General features: G+C 40.0%; 2 protein-coding genes and 1 non-coding gene across 13 annotated transcripts in view; 2 read left to right on the forward strand and 1 right to left on the reverse strand.

Annotated features, from left to right (window-relative positions):
• The first annotated feature begins 625 nt into the window (after positions 1-625).
• On the forward strand, positions 626-7103 carry zgc:153738 (uncharacterized protein LOC558115 homolog). Its single transcript, XM_037974196.1, is given in 19 exon segments — positions 626-749; positions 1862-2189; positions 2301-2420; positions 2642-2812; positions 2901-2972; positions 3180-3385; positions 3515-3599; positions 3695-3776; positions 3842-3940; positions 4234-4340; positions 4602-4688; positions 4769-4830; positions 4917-4999; positions 5321-5428; positions 5528-5727; positions 5947-6033; positions 6122-6299; positions 6397-6635; positions 6861-7103. Coding segments are annotated over 19 exon segments (2439 nt in total). The 5' UTR covers positions 626-738; the 3' UTR covers positions 6975-7103.
• Positions 7104-7407: 304 nt separating this feature from the next.
• trnap-agg lies at positions 7408-7479 on the reverse strand. Its single transcript has one exon. It is a non-coding gene; the product is annotated as a tRNA-Pro (tRNA).
• Positions 7480-9362: 1883 nt separating this feature from the next.
• The window catches only part of obscna (obscurin, cytoskeletal calmodulin and titin-interacting RhoGEF a), a 39955-nt gene continuing 24869 nt past the window's right edge, over positions 9363-24448 (forward strand). For 4 of the 11 annotated variants that reach the window (XM_017406975.3, XM_017406977.3, XM_017406981.3 and 1 more), the window contains exons 1-31: positions 9365-9624; positions 10375-10468; positions 10753-10852; positions 10952-11218; positions 11472-11633; positions 11761-11865; positions 12034-12300; positions 12491-12760; positions 13492-13758; positions 13836-14099; positions 14194-14460; positions 14603-14872; positions 14960-15226; positions 15479-15745; positions 16055-16327; positions 16409-16672; positions 16788-17054; positions 17703-17969; positions 18073-18342; positions 18566-18832; positions 18939-19214; positions 19388-19654; positions 19757-19783; positions 20238-20504; positions 21247-21513; positions 21596-21862; positions 22011-22277; positions 22563-22829; positions 23027-23293; positions 23747-24016; positions 24163-24441. In XM_017406975.3, the coding sequence (XP_017262464.1) occupies positions 10813-10852; positions 10952-11218; positions 11472-11633; positions 11761-11865; positions 12034-12300; positions 12491-12760; positions 13492-13758; positions 13836-14099; positions 14194-14460; positions 14603-14872; positions 14960-15226; positions 15479-15745; positions 16055-16327; positions 16409-16672; positions 16788-17054; positions 17703-17969; positions 18073-18342; positions 18566-18832; positions 18939-19214; positions 19388-19654; positions 19757-19783; positions 20238-20504; positions 21247-21513; positions 21596-21862; positions 22011-22277; positions 22563-22829; positions 23027-23293; positions 23747-24016; positions 24163-24441 (7042 nt within the window). In that variant the 5' untranslated portion in view covers positions 9365-9624; positions 10375-10468; positions 10753-10812. Of the gene's footprint in view, positions 9625-10374; positions 10469-10752; positions 10853-10951; positions 11219-11471; positions 11634-11760; positions 11866-12033; positions 12301-12490; positions 12761-13491; positions 13759-13835; positions 14100-14193; positions 14461-14602; positions 14873-14959; positions 15227-15478; positions 15746-16054; positions 16328-16408; positions 16673-16787; positions 17055-17702; positions 17970-18072; positions 18343-18565; positions 18833-18938; positions 19215-19387; positions 19655-19756; positions 19784-20237; positions 20505-21246; positions 21514-21595; positions 21863-22010; positions 22278-22562; positions 22830-23026; positions 23294-23746; positions 24017-24162; positions 24442-24448 lie in introns of those variants that run through there. The other 7 variants (XR_005232804.1, XM_017406982.3, XM_037974161.1 and 4 more) reach the window with 5 other exon arrangements.

Below are 24448 nucleotides of genomic sequence, written 5' to 3' on the forward strand. Positions count from 1 at the left end.
GCTATAATTAGCCTAAACAACTGTAATTTGTTTATTGATGCATAAAATGTCCTAATCTGTAACTGATTGGCCAAATTAGATAGATTTTTACCCGCAAAGTTATTGCCTCCTATATTTATTAATTATTTAATGCAAAAATAATGTTTAACTGAACGTTTAATTTCCTTTCATTTAAAAGGAAATGCAGCTGATGGAGCCACAAGAAGCTTAAGCCCCTGTAAATGACCAAAAATTATATTTACTAAATGTTAGTCAATTCAGTTGTATTTGGACAATTATTATTATTATTATTATTATTATTATTATTATTATTATTATTATTATTATTATTATTATTATTATTATTATTATTATAGAAAAGTATGCATGTACACAGACGGTGTCCCTTCACCTTGTTCACAATTATCCACGGTGAGTAAAGAATAAAGAGTTCGGTTGTTTATTTATGCCTCAGTATGTAGCCTGTGGCTTCGAGTATAATGTGATATAAGTCGTTGGTTTTAAACAAGTAATATCAGTAGTATTTTGTGATGTTTAACTTACTCCTCCTCTGTCCACAACCCAAACCAACCCGGACCGGAAACCGGGGGACGGACTTCCGGTGTTACCGTTACCATGGAGACGCGCCAACTATTAATTAAACTAAGGAGGCGACACTGTAGCTTGGTGTAGTTTTTACCTTTTTTTCTGTGTTTCCTTTTCATAAGATATTTATTTTCTGTCTCTCTGGGAGCAGACATGTCACAAAGGTAACCATTAAAAAAAGTTTTTTATTGTTGTTTCGCTAATGGCTTAGTTTTTACGACGGTTAAAATACGTTAAAGGCACGTGAAATGGACCCATCGTTTGAGTAAAGTAAAGGTTTATTTATTTATTTTCTAGAAAAACAGTGCCTGGTCATGCCTTATACTAAACCAATATTTTTTCTTAATTAGTGGGTTGAAACAATAAGAGTTTGCAATGATCATAAACAGGAAAACTACCCTGGTTTCTATTTGTCATCATGTTGTTTATATTTAAGAGACAACCAGGGCAAAGTTTAGCTTTAGATAAAAGTGTGATTGATTTCTCTTAAAAAGCAACTTTTTTTCCCAAAAAAACATGATTTCTACCTATATTCCAAATAAAACCAAGAGTCTTTGGTATTTTTAAAGATTCATCTAACAAACAGTCTGAACATGTTATGTATTTGTGACTTGCTGCTTGTAACAAAGGGCCTAAAGATTAAATTTAAAATGTTTTTTGCCAAGTTGTGTTACGAGCCGATGCACTGGCTTATTTTCTGGATTCTTTTTATACCAGAATGATTTACAGCTCGGAGTTAAGTGGCTTAACAAACATCTTCTGGAAATGTTCAGGTCCTTGTTCGAAAATGAGTGAAAAAGCCCACAAAGACCAAGGAAAAAAAACATTCAGAAAACACGAAGAAATGCTGCTTGTAAAACTTTAAAATAAGAAACAAGAAAATCTGTATTCTTGGAAGTAAATATAAAGATGTGACTGTTAAGTTAAAACTTGCAAAGTACTGTATATGACTATATATTAGCACTGTAATTATTTAGTGCATTCATTTGATTTATGCCATAAAACACAACTGTTTTGTTCGCCTGATTTTGATATTTCCTTCCCCACCTGTTGAGACATCAGTTTGTTGAATAAAAGCACTAAACTGCTCTTTGCTGGTCTTGTTGCGCTTTAATTTTTCAAACAAATATCTCAAAATGTCCTTGTTTTATCCCGATAATAAGCTCTGTCTTGTTTAGATCGTGGTGTTTTTTTTTTCCCTGACTTTCACACATGAATTGCGATGCCGTATTTCCAGCCTTGCCCTCAGTTAATTTGTGTGTTTTCACCGCTGCAGGTCATACAACAAGCTCTGGGCAGACGCCCAGTTAGAGTTGAGTCGTCTTTTAGCTGAAGAACTTCCTGCTGAGCCCCTTCCCCTGCAGAAAGACAGGGTTGTGTTCGTCCAGCGGCTGGCCACGCTCTATGTGCGTTACCTCCAGATCTTCAGGAAGCTGGAAAAGGCCTACGACCTGATGATCCACCCTCAGAAGAGACAAGTCGTTCGAAGAATCCTTGATGGCGTAATGGGCAGGGTACTGGAGCTGAAGAATGAAATGGTAGAGAAGGAGTTTTCAGAGTACCATTACATGGATGATGTCCTCAACGCCTTGAAACTCACTCCTGTAAGTGTGAAAGCATGAAACATAAATAACGTTACACTGACTTATAGATTCGTTGTTTTGCTTGAAAACAGCCCAACTCAAGAACTGTTTTCTTTATTTATTGCTTTCTAGGCAGAACTTGAGATCCCCATCCCTCACTACTTCCTCAGTGAGTGCAGTAAAGACGTCCAAGAAAGGAAGGGGATGCTGATGGATGTCTTTAAAATGATGGAGGTTACTGAAAGCCTTGATGTGAGTTAAAGTGAATCTACTTGTGTGTTTTGGCCTTAAATTTGTCCATTTCATTTTGTTGCATGTGAAATCCTTTAACATTCAGCTGGTTGATAAACCCCCCCTACATTATTTGAAACCAAAAATCACAGTCTGTAGGTAACTATTAAGTCCAGTGAGTAAAAAGTGAGCAAAAAAATGTTTTCGTTCTGTTGTCTACTACTTTTTATTGGTCCATGCAGTCACTAACGACAGAGGAAATGACTCAAGAGGAGGCCATTCTAATTATTCAAACGGTGGAGAGGGTGCGACAGAGGCGCCTGAGGGCAAAGTTATTCGACGAGAGCAGAAAGGTCAAGAGAAAGAATCCTGAACCAGCTGTCCTAAACTTGGCAGCCATCTGCATTCAGAAGGTGCATTGTGTCAAAGATTATTTATGCCGTTTCGTTTTGATCGGGTCACCCTTAATGTTGTAAACCTATGGGTAAATTTGTTTTGCAGGTGTGGAGAGGCTACATTCAGAGGCAGAAGACAAACATTGCACGACTTGAAGAGATGATTTTTCTGGGAATGGTGAGGGGAAACGTTCCATTAGTTTAGCGTTAAAAACATAAAGCAACAACAACAACATGCAGACCTTTCTGAAACCAGTTTTAAAAAGTGTTTTATTTTGCTCAAAACTTTTAATGTTTTTTACCTTACTTGTTTTGTCTTTCAGAGGTTCGGAAACAAGTGAAACTGTCTAACCTTTTCAGTATGTTTGGGTCATTTTCACACTAGGTTATGGATCCAAAATATGAGAGGCCTTGCCCAGAAGAGATCACTGCCCAAGCCAATGAAGCTTGCACTCGGCTCAAACAAAAGGAGCACGAGGAAGCTTACCAAAAATCTGTAGAAGAAGTTATGAACCAACTGCGAGAAAAGGAGGCTCATGACATGAGCAAGAACATGAAAAGCCAGATTCGGCAGTGGTTCTTCGAATGCCGGTGAGACTTCTCTAAAGCAATGATGGGTTTTGCTGTAGAGGAGTGTTTTTAGGGAGCAGAGAAGTATTTACACAAAAAGTGAAGTTGAAGAATAATCCTGTTTTTGTACTCCTTTGGGGGATTTTACAGTAACGCTACAGGGGCATTCCCAGATTACCCAGACAAGGAGGATGGAGGCTCAGCCTTCATCTTTACTGAAAAGAGTCCTCAGCAGGTAGAACACATTCTCATTTGATCCACAATGATCCCTTTACATATCTCCAAAATTGTTTTTGCAAAATTATTTTGGGTGTGTGTGATGTTTTCTAGTTAATGGTGGAAATTGCCGCAAAGGAAGAAGAAAAGAAAGAGAAGAAGAAGGAAGGAAAGGAAGAAGTGAATGAAGATGGAAGCATTAAATTAAACATTGCTAATTTATATAATTATATACCTGTTTCACCATGGAAGATGCTTCAGTGTAAGTTTGTTGTGAACCACAGGATGAAGAAGCAGGGCTGAGGATGCTGCCGTCTGCTTTCCTGTCAGATTTGGAAGCAGGAAACAAAAAGTACAATGGTATGTTTACACCTGAACATCAGATGATTTAGATTTCCTTGTACTCCTTCTAATGACTGGATGTTTAACTTGTTCTCATTTCATGTTAAAGATAAGATTTTTCCTAATTTGCTATGAGTTTAGAACAAATTTGCTTGTATTTTAACAAAACCAGAGTAGACAACATACCATAAAAGTATGTTTTTTTTTTTTTTTTTTTTTGTCTTGTCCCTACCTCTCAGTTTGAAGGCAATGTCATAAATTGTTGGTCATAAACATTTAAGGAGCCTGAAATTAATCTCTGCGATTCACAGACTTTTGGAAAACCCACGATGATTCTGAAAACTTCAGTCAGAAATATGAGGTGGAGCTGATTAAAGAAGAAATGAGAAAAGTCATTGAGGCAGAAGTTCAAGTGCAGGTGCCACTGGCTACAGAAATTACAATATATTTTTTCCAAATTTGTATGTGAACTGTGATTTCTTTCAGCACAAACAATATGTTTATTTCTAATTGTTTGAACCATTCACAAAAATACTTTAACAGAAAATTGAAGATATGGGCCTAACAGGCAAATAGAAGAGTATACAATGTGCGTCCTGTGGGTTTGGTCAGTAAAGTGTGTGCGTCAGTGGTGTACAGAACTGCTAACAGAACCACGCCGTCCGTCTCTTTACACCAGGTGGATGAGCAGATGAGACAGGAGCTGGCTGAGCTGAAGCTGTCAGTGGATAAAGACAAGGGTGTCAAAGCAAAAGCAAACGCCAAGGTATAATCATGAAAGACGGTGGAGTCAGTTTGAATCAGATTCGTTGATTTGATTATTTATTGCCTGAATTTGCTCCGCAGAAGAAGAAGGGATCCAAGAGTGGGAAGAAGAAGAAAAAGGAAAAAGATCTGACAGCCGACAGGTGAACCTGAGCTCACTTCTGATGCACATGTATGATGCTACTGATCAGGGTAAAAAATAATTACATATTTTATTTTCCTCTACTAGGACTCTCGAGTCTTTGTGTCAGGAGCTGGTGGAACAGGGCTTGTTAAAACAGGCAAATTACGCCAGAATGGAGGATTACGTGGGTATGTTTGTGTGGAAAAATGACTTCATTCAGAAATATCTTTGTTTTATAACTATTTGTGCTGTTATTGTCTAATCACCAGTGAAATATGGGCACAGCTAAAACAAGTACAAAAGGCTGAAATGTGTTTTATGACGATGTGCTGCCCTCTTCTGGCTCAGTCACTAACATATTTAGTGAACGCCACTGAAACTGAAATATTCTTGAGCTGTTCTGTAGATAAGCTGGGGACAGGCAAAGGCTCCCTCCAACCCTGCATGGGAAAGCGGGTAAAGAAAAAGGATAGATGGATGTTATTGAGTAATTCACTCCCTTTTTTCAGGTGATTATAGTTACCTCGGGACCACGCTAAGGCAAAATGACATTGAACCCATGCCGTCATTAGCAGATGTGCGACAAGTCTTGTCTTTATATGCAGTCTTACCATTAGGTAGGAAGGTTATTCAGTTGGAAATGAATGCATATACATTTATATATTTAAAAAATAACTGCATGTGTGATTTCAGATGTGATCGTTTGTGGTTTTCAGGCTCTCAAGAGGTCCATGAGAAGGCTCCTTTGACAAAGGCCATTCTACTGGTAGGGCCATCGGGTGTCGGTAAGAAGATGCTGGTCCATGCAATTTGCCAGGAAACAGGGGCCACCTTGTTTGATTTATCCCCACTAAACACAGCAGGAAAGTACCCAGGCAAGAATGGGCTTGCCATGATGCTTCACATGGTGTTAAAGGTAGGAAATTATTATCCTTTTGACCACAATTACTTAAAAAATTTCAAGTCCTTGAAGTAAACACTTGGTGTTAGGATGTTGGGATGAGATGTAGCAACATCTGTCTGGCCTTCAGGCTTGATCAATGAGATTACATGTAACTCATCTGTTTGTTTGTTTTTTTTTTGTTTATCTGGCATAGCTTAGTTAATAGGAGCAAATGCAACTGTTTTCACACAGGTTGCAAGACTTCTGCAACCATCAGTCATATGGATTGAAGATGCAGAGAAAATGTTCTACAAAAAGGTTCCCAGTGAAGAAAAAGAGGTAGCAAAAAACAAAAGCAAAACTGCCACATTGTAGAAAAAATGGCGTTTCTCGCAAATCTCACGGTTATATTTTTCTCTATGAACAGCTGGAGCCCAACCGGCTGAAGAAAGATCTGCCCAAGTTGCTCAAACTGATCAAAGGAGAAGATCGTGTCCTCATAATAGGAACAACTAAAGACCCACACAGTGCCGACATTAAGTCACTGTGTAAAATGTACACCAAAGTCATCCTCATCCCAAGACCCGACTACGGCTCAAGATACAGTAAAAACATTCAGATACACATTATTTTTTTTTTTTAAATCATGCCAATGTTGGTTTATTTAATTATTAAGGGGTCTTTTGCTCCTTTTGGTTTCAGCTCTGTGGGAAAAACTGATCAAAGAGGCAGGAGGTGTGGTAACAGAAGCTTTGGACCTCAGCTCTCTTGCAAAGATCACGGACGGCTTCACGCCAGGTCACATGATCCAGGCTGTCAAGAGTGTGATTACTAAAGAGCGCATCATGAAGCAGGCCAGAAAACCTCTGGCTGCTGCAGAGTTTATTCTCCCACTCTCCAAACTCGACCCTGTGTTTCAGAAGGAGGAGGAGGCACTAAAAGTACGTTTGACATACAGTATTTAAAAAGCAACTTAACAACATTTGGAGACAGGGACCTGGCAACTTTTTAAATCTGTCAGTCGATGGTTGGAGTTAAAATTTTGTTATGTTCCAGGAAAGCTTTATCTCAAATCACTGGAATTCAGCAAACAGTGTCTTTATTTATGAGTTTATATTATTTGCTGTGGTAAGTTGTGTTCGACACATTCTCCTTCTTGTCTTCAGAGCTGGTACGCCAAGACACCTCTGGGAAAAAAGAGAATCAAAGCTGCCGCTGGAAAGGAAGAAGAAGCGCCACCACCTAAAGGCAAAGAGGCAAAGAAGAAAGGGAAAAAATAACTGTTTTTGGTTTTCATTGTTTTCAGTTTAGTTAAATTCAAATGTTTTTAAACGAGATTCAAGTGAGGTTAACACTGTTCAAGTCACATATGTGTGACATGTGGTTTAAATAAATCAATTAAATAAAGAAACAAGGAAAATATTCTATTTTTGTTTCTGTGATGATTTTAGTCATTTTTTTCATAGAGATTTCAGAATATAGTGTGATGCTTACTTGATGTAATTGTTCAAATACATTTTTACCAAATAATTACAAATTACATCTAATACTCTACAAAACATCTGACCCCTTGCTTACTTTCTGATCTAACACACGAAATCATTCAGTGCTGCTTCTTCCACTATATGTTTGACTTTTTTTTATAATATTGGATAATGGTGTGCCAGAGGACGGGCAAAGCAAGAAATCTAAAATAATTTAAAAGTCAAAAGAGGGCTCGTCCGGGATTTGAACCCGGGACCTCTCGCACCCTAAGCGAGAATCATACCCCTAGACCAACGAGCCATGAAACATCTTGGTACACATCTGTAATTGTGTCCTGGAAAGTATCTGTGGACGTGGCAACCTGGAGTCATCTGGTGTAATACCACCCTCTAGTGGTTAGGATCTCGTACAGCAGGCTCGTTGGTCTAGGGGTATAATTCTCGCTTCGGATGTGAGAGGTCCCCTGTTCAATTCCCGGACGAGCCCCTTTATAGCTTTGTATCTTAGCAGTGAGTTTGTTTAAGACAGTGGTGTGTGATGGTCCTGGAGTGCCAGGAACATCTGCATGTTTTAGATGTTTCCCTGCTTTGACACACCTGATTTGAATTACTGCATGATTAACAGGCTTCTTTCTGCAAAACTTGAAGACCTGCTGAAGATCAGGGAAACAACTAAAACCTGCAGGATGGGACACCACTGGTATAAGACCTCTCAGGGTTGTGTTAAAGAGCATGGGGAAGCAATGTCAGAAATATAAATTGTTACTCTTGGTCCTAAATCTAAATCTAAAATTGAAAGTTTTCACTTATTGTGCTTTTTTATGAGGCAGCTCCCAGGTCCAGGAGGCAGACACCCTGTTTAAATTAAATTAAATAAATTATATTATAGAGACTGAGGCTATCTGGGTATAAATCATGATGTGTTACTTTAAACTGCCTTTTAGCAACACTTAGACCCTGTGTTTTGCCTTTTTTCCCCCCCTTTTTTATAGATTATTATTGTTTTTAAATATAACTGATCCAGTATAAAAAAATCTGGATCAGAAGAAACAAGAATGATGCGGAGTCTCCAAATATGATCCCAAGGATTAAGTGGAGTCTTCAGCTTTTCATCAAGTTCTAAATTCACCTCACAAATTGTCACGTTGCCCTGGTTTCTTTACATTTATTCTATTTTTAGTATGCACTATCAATACGCTGCACACATAAAGAAGCAGATCACTAAGATGGACCATTCTTCCTATTTTTTTGTCTTAAAACTAGCATCTAAAACACAGCTTAATCTACATTTTTGTGGCAAAACAATAACCTCAGTTTTCCCAAAAGGCCATATATTCTGATAAAAGCATTTGATTATATGGGCAGAGATCTTTTGAGAGCCGACTGCTTTGCCTTTGTGTGGCACTATTCTCCTCTCAGTGACGACAAGTTGTTTTTTGTGCCCCAGCAGGACTCCACAGAGATTAGGCTGTTGGTAGAGTTTCACTGGTCTTAAAAGAGCTTTGCAGCACATGGCGCTGTCTGTCAAAAGGAGGTGTACGCAGGGCTGGTTGGTGCAGAAGAAACAAACTTAAACCATTATGGAAAAACTGTAGGCATTAGAGAAAAGTGAACTATCATCACCAATTTTATGTTGCTTTTTGCTTGATTTTTATGTCTGTTAAGCTGTTAAGGGTGTGTGTTGCAGATATGGATGACTATTATTTATCCCACTAGTAATATATTATTTCAGAAATAATGTTTCATTTTGTGGTGTTTTTACACCTATTATAACAAATGATGATCCAGTGAAATGGGAGATTTATATCTCCTAATCCTTCATGGCCTTTTAGCTGTGGCAGTAGTGGAAACTCCCTGTGGAAATCCAAAGAACTGTGATTCCTCTAACCTGAGGTTAGGGTCTCTGTCAGATGTTGGGCAATAATGTAAACTACATCTGAATGCTACATTTAACCTCTTTATGAGGAAATCCCCTTTATCACATCAGTCACTCCTTCACACTCACTGAAAAACTGAAAAAACGCCACCAACCCTGACGGTTTACGTTTGGATTGTTTCTGACGGTTTCATTGATACTGAACGCGAGTTGCCTCCCTCTATTAAAGCCAAAGCTATCTTTGCCTTCACGCCGACAGAATGCTATTTTGGAGGTTAGTATGTGGGGAGAGATATGTCAGCTGTTCAGCACCGTGCTCCATCACAGCTAGAAGAAAAAAACAAAAAACAAAAGAGAAAGAGGGAGAACTATAGGCTGTCAACTTTGAAGACTGGGATGCAGCATGCAAACCTACTTCTTGCTGGATAAACATTTGTTGTTAATCTAATATATCTATATTTATTTATGGGAAACACGGCTGTATTGGATGTTTGAACCTTTTTATTGTATTTTTGGGATTGTTGCAACAGGAGGGGATGCAAGGATATATTTACTTCATCTGATTTTTAGGTAAGTGAAGTGATTTAATCTGCTTTAAGTTATTATTTCTAGTGTTTCTTTGGGTACTTTTAAAAGAGCACAAGTGGAAACCATTATTTAACACAATGTCAGCTGTACAAAGTTAAAACATCTGCTTTATATATATATATATATTCCACAAAAATAATGAGTTCTTAATCATCTAAAGAACCAAAGCAGCTTTTGAGTTTTTGGGGGGCTTAGATTTATTGATAAGCTATCATTAATTACCACTTTAGATATTTACATATAATCTAAATCAGTGGTTTCCAAAGTTGGACTCAGGGTCATTCAGAAATCAACTTCAAATTTCAAATAATTTCTAATGGCTTATTTTCAGCATAATTGATATCAAGAATAAAAACATGTGTCATAAAAGATAAAAACAATATCATGATTGGTAAGGCTGTTTGTGTTGTCATTATGCCTTCATTTAAAAAGGTTACTGGGAACATTTGTATGAATAAACTGGTGATTGTTAGGGTAGCAAGCCTCTTTTGCTAATATTTTCTGGGTTAGAAGCTAAAAAGTTTGGGAACCACTGACCTTGATAGCTCTTTTGCAGTAATAACAAGAATGTAATTGTGTGACACATCACAAATTGGATTTTAGTCAGAGGAACTGAGGTAGATGTAGTTTGCTCCTGCATCAAGTAGTGGAAAAGACAACCTGTAAGTGTTTATGATCTTGAATATAAATATGTCCAGTAATTAGCAGTTCTTATTTGTGTTTGCTCTCCAGATCTTCCTTTGTCTCTGTGTTCGCTGCGCTCACGCTGATGGAGGTGGCATCACAGCTGAGTCTATATTGGTGGTGCTGAGCTCAGCCGAGCGAGGTGACAGAGATTACTGTGCTCCTCTCTGCAGAGAAGGGCTGGCATGCTGTCACAGGGATCAACCCTATGAGTGAATGTGTGTCCATTCTGATTGGATGGTCTCTGTACTTCGGATTGGCTAGTTGATCATTATTAGCCTGAGGATTGTTTTAGGATACTGTAGTATGTGCATGAGTTGTGATAATAGGAATCGGTGGCAAGAGTGTTTGTCTCTTAATCTTGATAACAAATTTCTTTGTTTTAGCAACTGATCTACCTAAAATGTTATTAATTTTTTGTTGCAGCCTATCCCTTGTGGTAGAAAAGAAATAGTCACCAATCACCTTTAGTGACAAGCAGGAGACATGGGGGACAGTAAGGCAGCAGGAGTAGTAGCAGCTGCAAGTAAGTTTAACAGTCAAGACCATACTTCTGTTGTTTTGTTTTTTTTTTGCAATGGATAAGAATCTCTGGAAGGCTCTAATGTTGTGTGTCTGTTGCCAGTGAATCGTCTGCAAGTGGTGAAGGGTTTGGAGGATGTGGAGGTGTCTGAGTGTGAGGCCTGCTCCTTGGAGGTCACACTCAACCTGGCCTACATAGAAGGCATGTGGACCAGGGATGGGATGCAGCTTAAATCTAGACCAAGTTGTCGCATCAGCATGCATGGGAAGAAACACGCCCTCATACTGACACGAGTGGCTTTGGAAGATGGAGGCTTGTACACTTTCCAAGCTAATGGCGTCCAGACCTCAGGCAGACTCAGTGTCAGAGGTAATCCTTTACAATTACCTGTTTACATGGTGATTTAATGTGATTAAGATCCTTGCTGTGATAAATTTGGTCAAATCCAGGTACAAAAAAACTGCATGGTAAAAAAAGAAAAGAAAATAGTTTTAAAAATTAAAAGCACTCAATATGTTTCATAAGATGAGTAATATCTGAAATCTGAACAGAGATTTTATTGAAGCACACTTTGGTTGCTTTCAGTGAGATGAGAGTCATACTTTGGATATTTTCCTGACAGCTAGGGATATACATATCGTAAAGGAGCTGGAGGACGTTGATACAACTGAGCGTCAGCCTGTGAGCTTCATCTGCGAGGTCAACCAGGTGGATGTGGACGGTCGTTGGTACCGGGACGACTGCCGAATCAGACCTGGGGACAACATCAAGATCAGGCACCAGGGTGAGATCATCAAGCAGCAACTCTTTTATTGATGATTCTGCTTTTAAAATACACCTGGAATCAAGCTGGTTCAAAGAAAGTGAAACAAAAATAGGGTCTAAAAGTATTTGACTTCATTTGATTTCAGGTAAAACGCACACCTTGTTCTTCAAGTCAGTGCGGCCAGAACATGCAGGCGAGATCAGGTTCACTGCAGAGAGGGTCTCATCTTATGCCACTCTCTCAGTACAAGGTGAGCCACCTCAGTCACAGCTGACTCAAAGCAAAATTACGATTTACAGATGACACATTCCTTTACAAAGTCAAGTACATTAAATCTTTACCCTAAATACAATATTAGACTGGCATAGATTAACATTCATATAGTCTTGTGACAACCTAAACCTGTTCTGTCTCTTAGAGCTCCCAGTCCAAATAGTTCGTCCTCTCAGGGTCAAGATCGCCATGTATCACCACAGAGGTCTGCTGGAGTGTCAGGTGTCCAGGCCTAATGCTCTGGTCAGATGGTACAAGAACAGGAAGGAGCTCCTGCCTGGTAAAAAGTATCAGCTGATCAGCCAAGACGTCTACAGGCAGCTGACGATTGAAGATGTCTGCTCCTCGGATGAAGACACCTACACATGTGATGCAGTGGATGACGAAACATCGTGTCAGCTTCTGGTGGAGGGTGGGATACTTCTGTCAGTGTAATGTGTTGCGTTTATCTGCTATGGAGTGTTTCACATTCATTTGTCAACTCTTGCAAACCAGCTGTATGAACAGTAATACCTATGAGCTTCTCAAGAAGACACTTGCGAAGAATAATATGTGTTTCTGCGGCGCTATCATTTTAAAATATGTTATTGTTGTGGATGCAGAGCAGGCTATCTGCATAGTGCGTGGGATGAAATCAGCAAGGGTGATGGAGCCAGAACCTGCACTGTTCCAGGTAGAAACCAACCTAAAGTCAGGGAGGCCCCCGAAGTGGACCCTGAACGGAGAGATTATGGAGCCGTGTGCAGGAGTGAACATTGACAGGGAGGGAAACCTCCACAGTCTTTGTTTCTCAACCACAGACAGCTCCATGTCAGGGCCTGTGGTCTTTGTGGCTGGAAAGAGTCGTTCCACTGCTCAGCTGACTGTCAAAGGTGAGTTTTTTCAGGTAACTCTATAATCTATAAATGATCAGGGAACCTGTGCAACAAAGCCAAACAGGTGAAATGGGGTTTTACTGCATTCCTTTCAAAAACTGAGCTGCAGTGTTTTGGATAAATGACACATTGTAAACTTAAAATCCAATATATTAGTTGACTTAAGATTATGTAAAATCAAGAGTTTCTTCCTCAAAGGAATTAAAGTAAAGAAAGGTTTATAAGTGCAATGACTTTCAGGTGGAAGAAACTGGCTTTAGTGACAGCATTCATCTGTATTAAAAATGTAAAAGCTTTAAAACATCCCTGTTTTTTGCAAAGAGTGTTTTAAAAGTTTTCAAAGAGCTGCAACTAAAACAGAACTTAAAGGAAAGGGGTTCAAATAGTACCACCCCATTCCTACTTAATCAGGTTGAGAAGGCTATGAGAAATACTGTGACATTGATTACATCAGATTTCAGACTTTACTTAAGTCTTTAAGAGTTTCTAGTTGTGATTCCAACTAAACCTTTGTCGTATGACAGTCCTGTCTTAATGCACATTGTATTTTAAAGGCTATTAAACATTGACTGTCATTTGCAGTTTTTGTGTGACATTAATTGAAAGATCTCATACGGATGAAAATTTTAATATTCGTGTTTAGAAATGCAGCCTTATTTAATGCAACAAAAACCCCATCACTGATGCATGGCATAAAGCAATTTAATATTGATTTTTTTTCTCATTAGAGCGGCCTCTTAAGGTTGTTCACCACCTGGATGATGTAGAAGCAAAGGAGAACAGCTCTGCGACTCTGAGCTGTGAGTTTGCCCCCTCTCCCAGGGTGGTCCGGTGGTTTAAAGGCCGCACAGCTCTGAAGACGTCCAACAAGTATGGCATGAAGAGAGAAGGGAAACGAGCAGAGCTGATCATTCATGGCCTGCTAGGGATGGATGCAGGGCACTATCACTGCATGGCTGGAGGGGCACAAAGCACAGCACAGGTCAAGGTAGAAGGTATGTTCAAGTCTTTGATTTCAGTGTTCTGTACCTTTTGGTTACCTTGTGTAATCATTTGTGCATTTGTGCTACAGTGAAAACACTGAAGTTGGTCAAACATCTTGAGCCAGTGGAAATCGAGGAAGATGGCATTGCCACCTTTTCATGTGAGCTTAATTATGTTGTTGCCAATGCGGAATGGCTCCTGAACAATGTCCGACTCAATTCCAACTCCATCAGCCGGATCCAACACATGGGCACGATGCACAGACTTATAATGAATAAGCTCAGACCCCAAGAGAGCAGGATCACCTTCAAAGCAGGTCTCCTGACAGAGACAACTGCTTTAAAGGTTAAGGGTATGTAACTGAATAGTTTTTTTCCCCTAATATTTAAATTTATGTTTATTCATTTCTGAAAGTTCTCATTCACATGAAATTCCGTCGGCTCCAGAGCGCCCAGCAGTGTTCCTCAGATCTTTGGAGGACGCAGTTGGAGAAGAGCAAGGAGAGGTTTGCCTGCAGTGTGAAATTTCCAAAGATTCAGTGACACCTGTTTGGAGGAAGGATGCTATGGTCCTGACACCTGATGATAAGCATGAGCTTGTGCAGTTTGGGAAGTCAGTGGCTCTGATCATCCACTCACTGAGTAAAGATGATGCCGGACAATACACCTGTGACCTGGGCACCAGCCAGTCCAAGGCTAAAGTTGCAGTACATGGTGAGGAGCTGGAAAGAGCAGATAGGTCTTGATCTTCTCAAATCTAAACCTGGATATTTAATTGCTTTTTCTTTCACAGATTGTATATCTCAAAGCCACAATCGTTGTCACTTTGCTATTTTATTTCTAAACATTTTTACAGACCTACATATTACCATTATCCAGCGTATGAAGACAACCTCTGTTCACGAGGGTGAAAGCTGCACATTTGAGTGTCACCTCTCTCATAATGTTGATGATGAGCCTACTTGGTCAATCAATGGTCATGTGATGGTTACCAACGGCCACATTCAGCTTGTCAACAATGGCTGCAAGTACAAGATGACCATTAGAGATGCTGTACTTACTGACTCTGGAGACGTGGTCTTCACAATTAAAGATCTGAGCTGTAGGACCATGCTGTTTGTCAAAGGTGAATAGTTGCGTCACACTGACAAGGCCGTGCTTAGATGGTTTATTTTATTTATTTAAACTGGTAAATGCTTTTCCGGCTCTCTAGAGAAGCCAGTGCACATCTTCAGGGATGTGATGAATGTCAAGGCTGTACCCGGGGAGGACGCAGAGCTGAGCTGTGAAATCACCAAACCAGAAGCCACCATCCACTGGCGAAAAAATGGCCATCTGATCAGGCAGAGCCCCAAATATATCATGAGCGTGGAGAAGAATCTGGCACGACTGGTGATCAAGAACGCCACCATCAAAGACTCTGGAGAATATTGCTGTGAGGCCGAAGGTGTTGCCTCCCGTGCCAAGCTGGAAATCAGAGGTAGCTGTTGTTTTATTTGGATTTTTTTCTTTTTTTGGAGTAACTAAAAGTCTTAATTGATTATTTGGAAAAAAAAAAGAGAGGGCTATAGAATGTTTTATACATGTATTTTTCTACTGAACATATACAATATCACTAAATACCATATAAAACCCAATTCTAATACATTGTTTTTCTAACAAAAAGAAACAATTTTGTATGGATCAACAAATACCTTTTTAATTGCCTGCCAAACTTTGCTTTTCAATCCAGAACTCCAGCACACGTTTGTGAGGGAGCTGAGAGACACTCGAGCGGAGGAGAAGGGTAAGGTGACCCTGGAGTGTGAGACCAGGCGGCCAGCCAAGCGTGTGACCTGGCTGAAGGGCATGATGGAGCTCAGGTCCGGGAAGAAGTATGTCATCAAGCAGAAGGGAGTGGTTCTGTCGCTAACCATCACCTACTTGGAGAAATTGGACACAGATATTTACATATGTGATGTTGGTACCATGCAGAGCCGGGCACAACTGACTGTACACAGTAAGTGTATGGTGCATGTATCATTGTGAGCCACATCACAGACAAACTGTTTTAATATATGTCTAAACAATCAAATGAAAAGTTTCAACAGCAAACATAAATTTTAAAGAATATTGCACTTTTTTTAATCAAATTTATTTACTTACTGATGTTTGGCTGCAACACATTTTGCAACATGTTTTCTAAAACAGTTCATATTAAAAATATATATCTTACAGTGTATTTTTTTATTAAAATAATAAAGACGTTAAGGCTCAGAGCAGCTCCTGTATTTTGTGTTTTTAGCCCTTTAACATGTCCATTTTTCAGGTCAGAAAGTGTTGATCTTGGATGAATTAGAAGACGCAGAGTGTCTTGAGGGTGAAACAGTCACATTCAGATGTCGAATTTGTCCCAGTGACTACTTGGGGGTCAAGTGGTATCTGGACGAGACTCTGCTTTACACCAATGAGCTCAATGAGATCCAGATGGTTCCAGGAGGCAACCACACCCTCACATTCAGGCAGCTTGCTCATAAAGACACCGGCACCATTTCTTTTGTAGCAGGGGACAAAAGGTCCTACGCCTCACTGTTGGTTAGAGGTAAGGTTTGGAGCTTCCTGTGAGTTTATTCTGGTGCTCTTCAGTTAGAGCTGATGCAGCTCCATGTCTTTACGTTACCAGAAAGGCGTCCCACTATTATAAAAGCACTGGAGGACTGTGAGGCCATTGAGGGAGGTGGCTTGGTGTTGTCCTGTGTGACTTCCAAGCCATGTCACATTATTTGGTACAAAGATGGCTGCATGATGTGGCACTCCTCAAGATACTTCACCAGTCGTTCTGACTGTGAAGCTCGACTGACGATTCGCGAAGTCAGCAACAGTGATGCTGGAGTGTACGAGTGCAGTGCTGGATCTGTGACAACAAGAGCTGTCGTCACGGTCAAAGGTACAAACAAAATTTATCTTCTGCCTGTAAGATGTGCTGGTTGCTAACTAAAGCTTTGCAACAGATTCTGTATGATATGCAGTAAAATCTCTCCTCATTCTTGTCTTTTTTTTAGCTATTCCAGCAGAGTTCACCCAGCTTCTGAAAGCTGTGGAGGCCAAAGAAGGAGAAGCTGTTACATTAACCTGTGAATACTCTCTGCCGGGGGTCCAGTTCCACTGGAGGAAAGGTTCTGAGAGCATCAGGCCTGGAGACAAGTATGTGATGAAACAAAGGAAGACAATCATCTTACTTACCATAAAAGCCCTTTCACCTCATGACTCAGGAGAGTATACATGCCAGTGTAGGCAACACCACACAACAGCAAGCCTGAAAGTACACGGTAAGCTATTTTTACTATATGCACATTTTATTCATTACATTATACCATTAGGGAAATTGTGCTAAAAAAAAGCTTTTGTCTACTCAAAATACCATTGCATTCACTGTACAATACAAAAATAAAGACAGTGAAGCACAAAAAACATTTAAGAAAACAATTATTCAAAAAACAACAAAATAAACCACAGCTTTTCAAAAAACACAGCAATAGGAAACTTAAAAGTTTTACAAATGCTATGAAAAGATTTTAAGTAAGTAATCATTGGATGTACATCCATAATTTATCTTTGGGAGTCTACCCATTTTATTCAATCTCAGCTGTATGACTTGTTCAGTTTTACAGATAATGAGCTACATTTTGGTGTGGTAGTAGCTGAGAGTCATGCCCAACACATGATCTTAGTGCTAACAGTTTGCCTGAAATATTTGTTTTAAACTTTGGCATGCAGGGTGTTGGGTAATATGCATTTATTTAATGAAAGCTAGTTTTTAATCAATATGTTTCTGTTTCCCTCTTTTTACAACTTTTAGTCTTGTGGTTTGTTGATGCTGTTGTAGTATTTGTTGTGTATTCTCACTTAAATCTCATTTAAGCTAATTTAACTAGTCTCTACCGTTTTTGTGTGTGTTTGATTGTTTCTTTTTCTAGCGATTCCCATCACATTTGTTCAGCAGCTGAAGAACCTGCAGGCTGAAGAGGGCAGCAGCGTCATTCTGCGCTGTGAAATTTCCAAACCTGGAATACCGGTACAGTGGAGGAAAGGGCATGAGCTGCTGAAGAATGGCGTCAAGCACCAGATGAGGAAAAGGGAGACCACCTTGGAGCTGCTGATATGGAAGCCTGTGCCTGAGGACAGCGGGGTCTACAGCTGTGTGTGCGCTGATCAGATCACATCTGCCACGGTCAAGATCACTGGTAATTTAAAAAAAATAATATTTTTACTTTTATATCAAGTAGGAGAGTAACCCAGAATCTGACATTAACTATAATTATTTATCTGACTTACACAACATGTCAGCTCTACCAGTCACCTTCAAGCAGAAGCTGAGGAACGTGCTGGTCGAAGAGGGCAACACTGCAGCGCTGCGCTGTGAGCTGTCCAAGCCTGGTTACTCTGTGGAGTGGAGGAAAGGGGGGGGTGAAGTCATCAGAAATGGAGAGAAGTATCACCTGAGGCAGAGAGATGCGCTTGTTGAACTCAGGATCTTTGATGTGACACCTGAAGACAGCGACATCTACACATGCATCTGTGGAAACATAGAAACGACGACCACTCTAACTGTGAATGGTAAGGGAGTTAGGTTGAATGTAAGTTTTTAATATTCTAATAAAAAAATGTCTTAGATAATCAAAATATTTCTCAGGCAAGACAAAACCTTGGATCTTATAAAGCAGCACAACAATTCACAAGGAGTGGAATGAATGCATGTTCTTATAAAAGAAGAAGTTTACATTGCAAGCTTGTATTTATTGTTCATTTCAACCGCATCACTTCATTTTTTGCTTTTCAGTGCTTCCTGTCATCTTCAAGCAAAAGCTGAAGAACCTTCAAGTTGAGGAAGGGCAGAACATCACGTTGCATTGTGAGATTTCTAAAGCTGGCGTCCCGGTGGAGTGGAGGCTCGGAGGAGAGCAGCTGGAGAATGGAGAGAAGTACCAGATAAAGCAGAGGGACTCCATCCTGGACCTGACCATCATAGACGCTGCACCAGAGGACAGTGGTGTCTACACCTGTGTGTGCAGAGAGCAGAAAACGAAGGCCACTGTGAAAATCATTGGTACGTTTGTTGCATAGGATGCATGTTGTCAGGCTAACCTTTTCTATTTATGCTTCTTGTTCATTGTAGCTTGTGCTAAAGAGCTCTATGTTTTTTTTCCCATCAGCTGTTCCAGCCACATTTAAAGTGAGCCTGAAAAGCCAGGAAGTTGAAGAAGGGAATAGTGTGACATTAAAGTGTGAGCTTTCAAAGAAAGGAGTTCCAGTTCAGTGGCTGAAAGCGGCTCAGGTGCTGTCAGAGGAAGTATCCTGTGGAAAGTACCAGATAAAGTTTGAAGGAAAAAAAGCTCTGATGACGATTGTCAACGTGCAGCCAGAAGATGCAGGGAAGTACAGCTGCATCACAGGAGATGAGAAAACCACAGCTGAAGTTCGGGTAAAATGTAAGTTTAAACATATGAATATTTGTGTTTAAAATCCTGTAAGCTAATTCCAATTGTAAGGGTTTTACACCCTATAGGAAAAGTAGGAGCAAACAAAAGTAAAGCCTATTTGAGTATGTTCAAAGGCAGAGTGTAAATACCAAATGAGTGTTTTTCTAACCAATCCACAACAGCACTTCCTGTCACCTTTAAACGGGAGCTCCAGAGCCTGGTGGGGAAGGAAGGCGACAGTGCAGTTTTCTGCTGCGAGCTTTCCAAACCTGAAGCTCCTGTGGAGTGGAGGAAAGGCCGAGTTATCCTGAAGCCAGGAGACAAATACGAAATGAAACACGAGGGCCGTCTAACTAAACTGACCATCATCACCGTGGAGGAGAGCGACGCTGGCAAATACACCTGCAAGACTAAAGACAGACAATCGTCTGCTGAGCTCACAGTCAAAGGTGATGTCCAAATGCTCCCAGTATCTTTAAGTTTCCTTAAATACTTTGTTTTCACTTATTTTTTAATTCTGTTGTAAAAATGATATGCCATGTATTCTACAGAATCACCACAGCGCAGACGTCAAAGAGGTCAGGCTCAAATGAAAAACAAAACCAGACCCAGTGTCACATTTTAAGCTCCATTATGTAGAATCCTAATGAAGAGACCTTTTTGTTCCATATCTGTCTCCCACCTGTTGATCCTCTTCATGGTTTGATGTCACAGTGCTTTGTGTGCACTTTACATCAACTTCTCTTAAGATACTCTGCTTAACTGATAATTTTAGTTGTTTTTATTTTCATGTAAAATTCGATCACGTCATACCAGCACCACCTTGTACTTGTGTTGTCAGTTCAAAATGGATTTTTTAAATAATCCATTATGACTGTTCAGTATTTACTGCATTACTGTGAGCATGACACCTCTTGTGATCACGCCCCTTTTCACCTAAAACATTCTCCATTTGCCGTTGCCATTTTGGTCATATCCTCTCTCAGGCTGTATCACAAAATAATTTACTGTCTGGTTTGTGGTTACTGACAGCTCTGCCGCCAAGTTTCAAGATATTGTTAACTGACCAGGAGGTCATGGAGGGCAACAGTGTGGTCCTGCACTGTGAGCTCAACAAACCTGCTTCCTCAGTGGAGTGGAGGAAAGCAGGAAAACTGCTCAGGAACGGAGACAAGTACCAGATGAGGAAGAAAGACCTTCAGGTGGAGCTGAAGATCACGGACCTCACGGTGGAGGACACTGGAGATTACGCCTGTATATGTGGAGAACAGAGGACGGCAGCTAAGATCAGTGTGAACGGTGAGTTTTGCTGTGGTAGTTTGATGTTTTAGTGTTTTTGAAGTGATGAAAAACAACATTTATTTAAAAATCTTGATTTTTATTTTGTTTACCTGAACACATGGATGCTTCTTTTTATATACAGTTTATGAATAAAAATGTAATAAGCCACTGACATCTAATTACTAATAAATGAAGTCAAATTTCAAGGGAAAGACAATCTTTTACAGGTCCAAATTAGTAAAAAAGGATTTATCAGTTAGCGTGAATAACTTATTTTTAAGTATGTGCTAACTTAATTGAGCCAAGGGTTCAAATTTTATGTGTGCACATGATGACTTTTTGAGTTTAGGAGCCTTTTTGTGCATCAATAATTTACAGGTCAGAGTTCAGTAGATTAACAAACAAGCAAACAAAGCCTTCAAAAATGGTCAGACACTGGACTGAAAGTGAGAGGAAAAAATAAAATAAATAAATAAAACAGCCAAAGTCAAAAGAAAAGACCTTCTGAAAGCCTGAAGAAGTAAAGATTACAAGAAAACCCGGCTCAAGAAATTTGGGATAACACAAGACTTTTGCACAGACTTATGCACTTTATTTGCCCTAATTCTTATATTTATGTGTTTGTTTGTTTTGTCTGGGGTCATCATAGTTTTTTTAGACACTGCAGCAAAATAATTTGTGCTGGAGGGGTGCAAAATGTGCCAACAGCTACTGTATGTATCATAATCTGAATAATTATCTTTTTTCTCTTTCTTTGTAGAAAGACTTATTAAATTCCTTAAAAAACTAAAGAATATAGAGGTGCAGGAGGGCAATGGAGTGGCACTCTGCTGTGAGCTCTCCAAACCAGGAATCCCAGTGGAGTGGAGGAAGGAGGATATTGTGCTAACCAGTGGTGAGAAATACCAGATGAGGCAAAGTGGCTCCAAGCTGGAGCTTCTCATCAGGAAAGGTCTCCCTGAGGACAGTGGCACATACAGTTGCATTTGTGATGACATAAAAACAACAGCAGCCGTCATCATTACTGGTGAGACTCACTGCATGGGAAATAATAACCAAAAATCAAAATGCTGAGTATTTTGTAATGTGGCTTATTATCTTTTCTTTAGAAATCCCAGTGACTTTCAAGCAGAAATTGAAGAACCAGGAAGTTGTGGAGGAGGGTTATTTGACATTACGCTGTGAGCTTTCTAAACCGGGAGTGCCGGTGGAGTGGAGGAGAGACGCACAGCTCCTGAAAGATGGAGAAAAATATCAAACAAAGCAAGAGGGCCGAGTGGCAGAAATGCTGATTAGAAATTTAACTCTGGCAGATGCTGGAGAGTACAGCTGCTCTGCTGGAACTGCTGTGACTTCAGCAGACATCAGAGTTAGAGGTATGCTTCAGTACTTCATGTGGATAGACACTGTTCTGTTGATGCCTTTGTAGCCTTACTACAGTGTGAAAATATAATATTTCATGTCAAATAGCTATGATAAACCCATTGGCAGCATGAAATATGTTAATAAAAATCCATTTTTCAGCTCTTCCTGTAACATTTAAGAAGGAAGTTGAGAACTTGGAGGTGATGGAAGGGGACAGTGCAGTTTTCTGCTGTGAACTCTCCAAACCTGGAGCTGCTGTGGACTGGAGAAAAGGCCGAGTCATCCTGAAGCCTGGCTACAAGTACGAGATGAAGCAGGAGGGATGTTTCTCCAAACTGATCATCAACAACTTGGAGGAGAGCGATGCTGGCAAATACACCTGCAAAACCGAAGACAGCCAATCAACGGCTGAGCTCACAGTCAAAGGTAGGAATACAGAAAACTGACTGAAAACCTAATTAATGAAGATTTAACTGAACTGTTTATTTAAAAAAGCTTTATAGGCAATAGAAAGACATTTTCCTTTTATTTTGCCTGTAACATAATGACAAGATTTATTCCTGGAATACCTAATTAAGATGGTATTTTAAAACCAACCAACAGATGCACTGACAAGATACATTAAGATACTAAGATAACACTAAGATACATTAAAATACCTAAAGCAACAAAAGAAGATAAATAACTGGTTCTTTATCCTTCACTTGGCAGCACCGCCTGTTACATTTAAAACAAAGCTGAGGAACCAGCAGGTGGAGGAGGAGAACAGCCTGACACTGAGATGCGAGCTCTCAAAGCCTGGCCTCGCTGCTGAGTGGAGGAAAGGAAAAGAGCCGCTGAAGAATGACTTCAAGTATCAGATTAAAAATCGAAACAGCATCATGGAGCTTACCATCAAAAATGCCCAACTGGAAGACAGCGGACTCTACAGCTGCAACTTCGGCGACGTCAAGACCACCGCCAATGTCACAATTACATGTAAGGCTGTAAATGTGAAAATGCTGGTTGGTTTTGTGATCGTGCAGTTTTCAAATGCAAAAATACAAATTATTATTCAGAGGTAGCCACAAAATATTGCATTACACGGCCTAACTTGTTTACTTATGCCCTTTTTTGTCATAATACTGTACTGTATGGATTTCTACAAGTCCAAATTATGATTTTTGTCCCCACAGCCATTCCCCTCGCATTTAAATCTGGCTTGAAGAACCAGGAGGCCCCCGAAGGAGGCAATGTGTGTCTGCACTGTGAGCTGTCCAGGGCCGGGGTGCCTGTGCAGTGGTGGAAGGGGGAGGACCAGCTCCTCCCCGGAGGAAGAATCCAGATGGCACTGAAAGGGAAGGTAGCTGAGATGACCATCAGAAACATACAGCCAGAGGATGTTGGAGAATACAGCTGCATCTTTGGAGGACAGAAAACAACAGCTGAAGTTAATGTGAGAGGTATTATAAAAGACCTTCATTTTTGTTTTATTTTTACGCACCATTTTTTTTATTCTAAATGAATGTGTGAACAGATGTTGTGCTAAGTGATGTATATCATTTAGTTTTAAAACCTGTTGCTTGTGCCTTGACACTGAGTTAACATTTATTCAGAACCCAAAGAATATGCTGAACCTCTGAGACTTTGTCCTTCTTATTACAGTCTAGTTAATGCCATGCATTAACTAGAAAGAAGACAGCACAGACATACATAAGACCTCCCTTTGACACATTTACACGGGAAAAGTTTAATTTCAGCAACAATAATATGGATTTTTGCATTGAACTTTTATCTACAGACATAAACAGACTTCATTGTGTACCTACCATCTAAGTGGCAATGCAGTTTTCTCTATATTATATAAAAATCCTGTCTAATATTGAACATATTTGCTTCTTTCTCTGTTTAACCAGCGGCAGCGTCTGTATTTTTTGAGAAGGAACTGCAGGACCAAGCAGTCATGGAGGGGAAGTCTGTGCTGATGTCTTGCGAAGTTTCCAGTCCGAATGTTCCTGTCACTTGGAAGAAAGACAACACTGTGGTGGAAGAAGGAGGGCGTTACATTGTAAGGAAAAATGGCCGCTTGCACATTCTGGAGATTAAAAAGTTGCAACTGGACGATACTGGAGAGTACAGCTGTATCACCAGAGGCAAGAAGACCACTGCAAGGCTGATTGTGAGGGGTAAGTAAAAACTGGTAGAATTTCATGTGATGTTTACTCATATTCTAGCTTTTCATAGAAATAAGTGGATGTGTGTATTCTCATTCTGGTAGAAATATGTAATTCTCTAAAAAGCCTGGTGTATATGTCTTCTTCTTGCTCCTCAGAGCGAGTTCGGATTGTTAAAGAGTTACAGGACATCACAGTGACTGCAGGAGAGGATGCTGTGTTTGTGTGTGAGCTGAGCCATTCAGATGTGAATCAGGGCATGTGGTGGCTTGCTTCGAGCCCTCTGCAGAAGAACGAGATGAACCAGATAACATACCAAGGCCGACAGCATTGCCTGGTCCTCAAAATGACGACAACTGAAGAAACAGGCACTGTGGAATTTGTGGTTGGGGAGGAGAGGACTTCTGCACATCTGCTAGTCATTCCTAAACCTAAAGGTGAGTA

The sequence above is a fragment of the Kryptolebias marmoratus genome, linkage group LG24, assembly GCF_001649575.2.
Source record: "Kryptolebias marmoratus isolate JLee-2015 linkage group LG24, ASM164957v2, whole genome shotgun sequence".
In the NCBI taxonomy this organism is placed as follows: domain Eukaryota; kingdom Metazoa; phylum Chordata; class Actinopteri; order Cyprinodontiformes; family Rivulidae; genus Kryptolebias; species Kryptolebias marmoratus.